General features: G+C 36.6%; 2 protein-coding genes across 2 annotated transcripts; one reads left to right on the top strand and one right to left on the bottom strand.

The window, feature by feature from the left end:
• The first annotated feature begins 2,324 nt into the window (after positions 1–2,324).
• Positions 2,325–2,824, top strand: LOC106294418 (uncharacterized protein At4g04775-like). Its single transcript, XM_013729972.1, has 2 exons — positions 2,325–2,498; positions 2,585–2,824. The coding sequence occupies exons 1-2, from the start codon at positions 2,325–2,327 to the stop codon at positions 2,822–2,824; spliced, it is 414 nt and encodes a 137-aa protein (XP_013585426.1).
• A 515-nt stretch (positions 2,825–3,339) lies between these two features.
• Positions 3,340–5,516, bottom strand: LOC106344747. The gene is made up of 3 exons (XM_013784061.1): positions 4,408–5,516; positions 3,502–4,303; positions 3,340–3,426 (listed from the first exon to the last, which is right to left on the bottom strand). Exons 1-3 carry the CDS (start codon positions 5,514–5,516, stop codon positions 3,340–3,342), a joined length of 1,998 nt encoding a protein of 665 aa, XP_013639515.1.
• Between the last annotated feature and the right edge of the window lie 1,484 nt (positions 5,517–7,000).

Below are 7,000 nucleotides of genomic sequence, written 5' to 3'. Positions count from 1 at the left end.
GGTGAAAAATAGATTACGAACATACACACGGCGCAACTTTGTAACTCAGACTTGTCTGAGACAATGATGAAAAGAACTCTAACTCATGTTAAACGAAGACAATTTACAATATGGAAAAACAATAATTGTTGTATTTTCATATAAAGTGATGAATCTCATTTAAAAATGAAACTCATAATACACTTGTAGGCCCGACCCACAAAGAAAACCGAAGAAGCAAGGGTTTCCGACCTTCATAAATATATATTAGTTTCGGCCATCAATGTACAAAGTATCCTTTAGTTTAGTGGTATAAATGTTGGTGTTTAAATCTCAATAAACCGGGTTCAAGCCATATCCTTGACACTTTTTCACACTTTTTAAAAGTGGGGTCCACAAAACGCTGACGTGGCGCGCTGAGGAGAGAGCAAAAACTCAATCATTATAATATAGATTTGGAAAATAATCTAATATTATCTGGTGTTACAAAACAAAATTAATGTTATCTGCATACTATTATCTCCATTTCTTTTCTTTTTTTCATTTTATTTGTTATTTTAAAATTTTTACACGAAATAAAATAATGATAAAATTGAAAAAACTATCAAATAAATGCATAGAAAACATAAACGATATTTAAAATTAAGCAAATTTTAAACTCTAAGACGACAATTAATCAAAAATGGAAGAAGTATTAAATAGAGAAATTTATAATGATCAAATGATTAAAATTTTAATATATGAACAAGATCAGAATATATTTCCGATATTACTTTTGATTGACAAATGTAAATGTTGTATATAACAAAATATATAGTTATTGGGAAATTTCATGGATTTGCCAGTGTTTCAATCTAGAACAGAGGAGAACAATATTGTAACTAATATTTGTATGCTTAAATAATAGAAAATAAATCGATTTTGAATTCTAATGGAACAAAATTAGTTTATTACGAAAATATAATGAATTGTGTAAAGTTTTTTTTCAAACAAAGAATAATTTAGCAGAAAAAAAAAAGAATAATTTTGTTGCAGAACCAACACAAGACTCACGTATTATATAAATGAAAAGCGAACTGCTCAAGTCACTTCCATAAATTGACTTGTGGTCGGGGGGTAAAGGGAAAAATTTGGGATGCCAACACGTTTCAAGTTTGATCTATCTGCTACGTGAAACTAAGTCACATTATCTTGGACACCACATGGATGCCTGAGCGTTTTTAACTCAACCCGAAGTATCGACCTTAACCCGAACCGGAAAAACCGAAACTGAATCCGAACTGTTTTACAAAAATATCCGAATGGGACTTATGAGCTTACTACTTTGGACTTTGGTTATAACTCGAACCGAACCGAAATCTGAATTAGGATCCGAAGATATCCGGAATTAGTTAAATATGTTAATGTTCTTATATATATTAAGGTGATTTAGATATTTTAGAGTATTCAAAATATTTTTGTAGTTTGTTTTATTTGTTATTTTGAATACTTTTTAGTTAATTTAGATAGTTTAACTAATTTTTAATTAGATTTGTAAATAATTTATATATTTTGAAATTTTTTTGGTCAATTTTCGAGGTTTTTAAAAATATATTTTTGTACGATTTTAAACATTGGTTAAATCCTATCCGAACCGAACCCGGAAGGAACCGAACCGAACCCGATCCGATAATTAGTAAAAACCGAATGGTACTTACGAGCATAACACCGAAAATCCGAAAATCCAAAAATCTGAATCACCCGGACCGAAACCGAACGGACCACCGAACGCCCATGCCTAGATATGGATACCAATGTCTATCCATAGGTTACACCTCCCCTTGAAAATTAGTATGAATTTTTTCATAGGTCCAGAATATCCCGGATTAATAAAAAAAAAGTCACTCTCATAACAACATAACAGTTTTTCTTGCTTTTTTAGTGTACATAAGACTTAGAAGACTACAATCGATTGTTTTATTAAATACTATAGGGAAGACGACATATTTCCACACCAGAACTTTGATATAGTAACAAATATACACAATCTTTCAGCCTCGTCCTAATTTCACATGTTATAACTATCACAACAAATTTCCACACACGATAATAGTTCGAAACCCGTTTCCACACAAACCAAAATTTGGCTTGGTTTTAATGGTTTATGATACTAACCGATAGTAAACCAGTTCGTATCGGTTGATATTGGTATAATCCGACCCAAACGAAGATCCGACTAAGGTTCGATTTAAACCCAACCCGAACTCGTTTTAAAAACCCCAAAATCGATTTTATCTCTTAGAACCCTAAATTCAAAAAATTCTGAGCAAAGATTCTGAGCAGAGACATAGACAAACCTAGAAAGTATGAGTAATGAATCTGGAAATTCGAGTGGAGTCTCTAGCGCTCGAGCAAGAGGTCGCGTTGTTGGTGTGCCAAAGAGATGTTGGTGTGGAGAATTAGTTATCCCCTTGATGTCGAAGTCAACCGCAAATCCTAACAGGAGATACTTTCGGTGTGCTTTTGCGGTGGAGAAAAAGGTTAGTTTCTTTCCCTAGTTTCTTTGTATAAATGTCATTGTTCAAAATGTGAGATTGAATCGAATTGAATTTGGTATGTTCTGTAGTTGAGTAATGATAATCACGCTTACAAATGGGTTGATGAGGCATTGTTGGATGAGGTTGAAGCATTGTCATTTAGGATAGGGAGACTTGAACAAACAATTCTTTCTGAGCGTATGGAAGAAGAGAGGAAGAAATTTGAAGTGTTTGAATTGAAGTTAGAGACCGATATTTGTGCAAGAATGGAAGATGTTGTGAGTGAAGCCAAATGCGAAGTCAAGAAAGCGCTGGTGCTTGTTTTTTAGGATGTTTGATCATGGTTGTATTGTCTAAGGTGATATAGCTTGTCTCTGTTTGTCCAAGCTAACTCCCCACTGTCTCAGTTTGTCCAAGAACTCCCCACTGTCTCAGTTTGTTATGTTTAAGATGATGATGATGTTTGTATTATTAAGTGTCTGTTTATTTAAGATGATGATTCAAAATATGTTATTTAAGATGTTTCAGTTGTTTTAAAAGGTGAGAATCATCGAGTTTAAAATCATACATAAGAAACGACCAAATTCATTAAAATATCATACATTGAGTCTAAAGCCAAGAAACAAGGTCCTAGAACCTCAAAAAAGCACCTAAAATAAGAGTCATAAGCCATTAAAGTAGTCTAAATACCCGAGAAACAAGGTGCTAAAACGTGAAAAAGGAATCTAAAGCCGCAAAACAAGGTCCTAGAACCTTAAAAAAGCACCTAAAGCCGACAAAGAAGGTCATTAAACAACCAAAACAGCCAACACTTCGTCACATCCATCTTCTCTTCGTCACATATTCACTTCTCAAGCTGAGTGGGTTGAGTGGGTTGAGTAGAAACACCTTTAGAGGCTTCAGGCTGAGAAGATTCACCACTCACAAAAGGCTGAAAATACATCACAATAACACATCAGTCATCACACATCATATACAAAAAAACAGAGAACACAAAGAAACAAACCTTTTTCGGATTCTTCTTATGGAACCTGGAGTTATGATTAGGAGCAACACATACCCCACAGTGCATAATCCGCTTCAAGAACTTCTCTTTTTTCTTCGATGGTGATTCATTGACTCCTCTCTTTCTCTTTTTATCCGTTTTAGTCACATTCTTACGGCCTGGTTGATCTGGGATCTCAGGTTCAATTATAGATGGTTCCGGTCCTACAGGCCAGAACTTTGCTCCACGCAATGGCACAATCCTTTCAGCATATGTACGCCTCCATGTACTTGTCCGAAACCAGTGAACAACATAGTCTTGAGCCTCTAAACCTTTCGACAACATAACTCCATAGGCGTGTTCACAAGGAATCCCTGTAATCTCCCATCTCCTGCAACTACAAGTTCTATTTTCCAAGCTCACCCTATGTTGACAGCCATTAGTAGTAGCTCCAAATGTCTGGTTGGTAGACGGTATAACCGTGCATAAAGAGGCTTTCTCATGCAAAGTCTCGAGCATCTCAGTGACATACGGTGTGCAAATCCCTTCGTGGCTGGTGCAAATAACATCCCTTTTCGCTATACGAACCATCGCCAAGCGAGCTATTGTCTCCAACATAGGCACAAAGGGCTTGTCTCGGGTTTTACCTATGGAGTTGTTGAAAGATTCAGTGGAGTTGTTCTCGACATCTTCACAGTTAGGTCCAAGCTTGTGGAATGCTCTACACCACTTCTCTGGCTTTGTTTTCATAACGTCATCATAAACATTTTGATCATACCGCTCAATCTCTAAGAGATTTGCTTTGTAATCAGCGTCATTGTAGCTCCAACCAAGGTTCCAAATCAGTTTTTCATTTCAGGTTTCTTCCCATGGTTCTTTTTCAAGTTCCCGTAGATGTGTCTAACACACATTCTATGCTCAATTCACGGTAGTGCCCTCTTCACAGCTGCAATCAATCCCTTTTGACGATCTGAAACCATAACATAACCATCTCCTTCGTCTAGTCCTAGATCAACCTTGATCTTTTCCACAAACCACAACCAATTGACTTTGTTCTCTACTTGTACCACAGTCCATGCGATAAGGTAAATGGCCTTATCCCCATCACGACCCAAAGCCACTAGAAGCTGCCCTTTCATCCTAGACTTCAAGAAACAACCATCTACTCCAATTAGTGGCCTGCACGTTTCCTTCCAGTTTCTCCTCAGAACGTCAAAACAGACATAAAATCTGTTGAAAACGTGTATCCCATCATCATTTTTTAGGCAATCAAGCTCAACAGAAGAATTAGCATTGGAGCTTCTTATCTCAGAGCAGTAATCCCTCAGCCATCCAAACTGCTCATCATACTCTCTTTCAATCCATCTAAGGGCCTTGTTCCTAGCATGTTGGCATTGCGGCCTACTAACACTGATCTTCCATTTCTCCATGACTAGCTGCTCAATCTTCATGGGCATGAAATACTCTGGTTCTTCTCTGATCTTGTCAACAAACAAGCGAGCTAATTGTGGAACTTTAAGCATCTCGCAAGTACCCGTAGGAACACAGGTATGATCCTTTTTCAATATCTTCACCTGCCACTTGTTGGGAGACTTTTCTGAGGAAGAGCAGAAAATGCGCCAAGAGCAACCTTTGCCTACACATACAAATGCAATCTTTGTCTTGTCATATCGATTCTGTTTGATGTTCAGACCTGTTTTCAGAGCATAGTCGAGCACTGTTTCCTTAAACGCAAATCCACTGATGAACACTTGCCTAACATACAACTCCCCGTTGCCTCTCCTAATATTATTGCGCCTGTAGATAGTCCTTTGAATTTCTTTTCCCTCTTCATCTTCATTATCTTCAATGTCTGGATACAAGTTATGCTTCACTGGATGTTCATCAACAAAGTCCATGGCTTCTTTCTCAATGTTGTAGTCGTTACGCTCTCTTCGATCTTCACCATCAGAGTCAAAATCAGGAGAATCGGGAGTCCACGGGTCGAACTCTGGTACATCATTCCACTCAACATTCACATCAGTCCATGACTCCATTGTCGATTTCTACAAAACATCGAGACACAAAATCAAAACCACAGAGATACAGAGAGACAATGCAATAACGACACAGAGAGAGAGAGAGAGAGAGAGAGAGAGAGAGAGAGAGAGAGAATTATCAAAATTACCTGTCTGGAGCCAAGCAGAGGAAACGTTCTTCGTGAGAGAGACAAGGGATTTTCGCGAGAGAGACGTTCTTTAATCGGATCTTCGATCGGGTATATTAGACCCAATTTTAATTAGGTTCATTTAATCCAGTTTATTTTCTCTAATATGGTCGTAATCGAGTCATTTATGGTTTAGTTAAGTCAGTCATTGGTTAAATTTAGGTTTAGGTAATACTAACCAACTTTAAACCGCTATTAGTTGGTATCGGTTCGTCCTTCAAAGTTTGCGTGGAAACGGGTTTCGAACTATTATCGTGTGTGGAAATTGGTTGTGATAGTTATAATGTGTGCAATTAGAACGAGGTTGAGAGATTTTGTGTACATTTGTTGCTATATCAAAGTTCTGGCGTGGAAATACGTCGTCTTCCCAATACTATACTACAATTAAACCAGCACATGTACTATAGCGATAATGATATATAACATTCTTGTATTTATCTACTTAGCACCGACTCCTTAGCTAGTTAGGATATTCTCTTGTATATACACTTTCTCCTATGTAACTCAATAATATACACAGTTCATATTCGTACTCACATTCATTATACATAAACTCTCCGTGCAATGAAATTGCTAGGGAATCTATTATTAATATAAAAAAATCATCTAGGAAGTGTCTGCTGTGAAAAGAAACAGATAATAATGTGGCAACCGGACAAATCAACTCAGATATTCCCACTAATAATCTGATGCAAGCCAAACCCAAATGAAAAAATGTCTGAAAACTTTTCAGGAGTCAGTTGTATCTATATATACACGGGAACATATATGTATGACTGTATCTTTTGAAACACACATATAATTGAATAATTATGATTCTCCAAAATTTGGATTTCCATTTAGTGAAAAGATTAATTATAATCTTCATGAGTATGTTTATGTCCACAAAAAAAAAAAAACTTAACCAAGTGGTGGTAGTTTATTGGCAATTTTTTGGGGTTTGGTGTGTATCCATGGGTTCGATTCTTTTTGAGAACTAAATTATCACTACTTGGTTAATCTGGGTTTGGGTTTCGGTCCAAGTGGTTTATATGGTGGACCGTAACAGATGATCGGTCCAACCCCTGGAATTAGTCGGAAGGTATTCCAAACTCGGGTTAGGCGGTAGGTGCATTTCTCCCGGAACCGACCGGATCAGCAGATATGACTTATCAAAAAAAACAAAAAAGATTACTTGTAATCAATAGTAGAAGAAATTTGGATTGTTCAAAAAAAAAAATAGAACGATAGGGTAAAATAAATAAATGAGAAAGCAGCAAGCACTAAGAAGAAATCGAGGAAAGGTGAAGAGTTAATAGAGCATCTTTATTGGGG

The sequence above is a fragment of the Brassica oleracea genome, chromosome C5 (genome assembly GCF_000695525.1).
Source record: "Brassica oleracea var. oleracea cultivar TO1000 chromosome C5, BOL, whole genome shotgun sequence".
Lineage (NCBI taxonomy): Eukaryota > Viridiplantae > Streptophyta > Magnoliopsida > Brassicales > Brassicaceae > Brassica > Brassica oleracea.
This window is presented reverse-complemented; position numbering and strand designations above follow the sequence as displayed.

What these genes read in the sequence shown, in the direction of transcription:
- LOC106294418 (XM_013729972.1), top strand. Translation starts at nt 2,325, where the DNA reads ATGAGTAATGAATCTGGAAATTCGAGTGGAGTCTCTAGCGCTCGAGCA. An exon ending in CTTTTGCGGTGGAGAAAAAG is followed by an intron (nt 2,499 to 2,584) that starts GTTAGTTTCTTT and finishes TATGTTCTGTAG; the next exon opens with TTGAGTAATGATAATCACGC.
- LOC106344747 (XM_013784061.1), bottom strand. Translation starts at nt 5,516, where the DNA reads ATGGAGTCATGGACTGATGTGAATGTTGAGTGGAATGATGTACCAGAG. An exon ending in GCTGTGAAGAGGGCACTACC is followed by an intron (nt 4,304 to 4,407) that starts GTGAATTGAGCA and finishes CCTTGGTTGGAG; the next exon opens with CTACAATGACGCTGATTACA. An exon ending in ATAAGAAGAATCCGAAAAAG is followed by an intron (nt 3,427 to 3,501) that starts GTTTGTTTCTTT and finishes ATGTATTTTCAG; the next exon opens with CCTTTTGTGAGTGGTGAATC.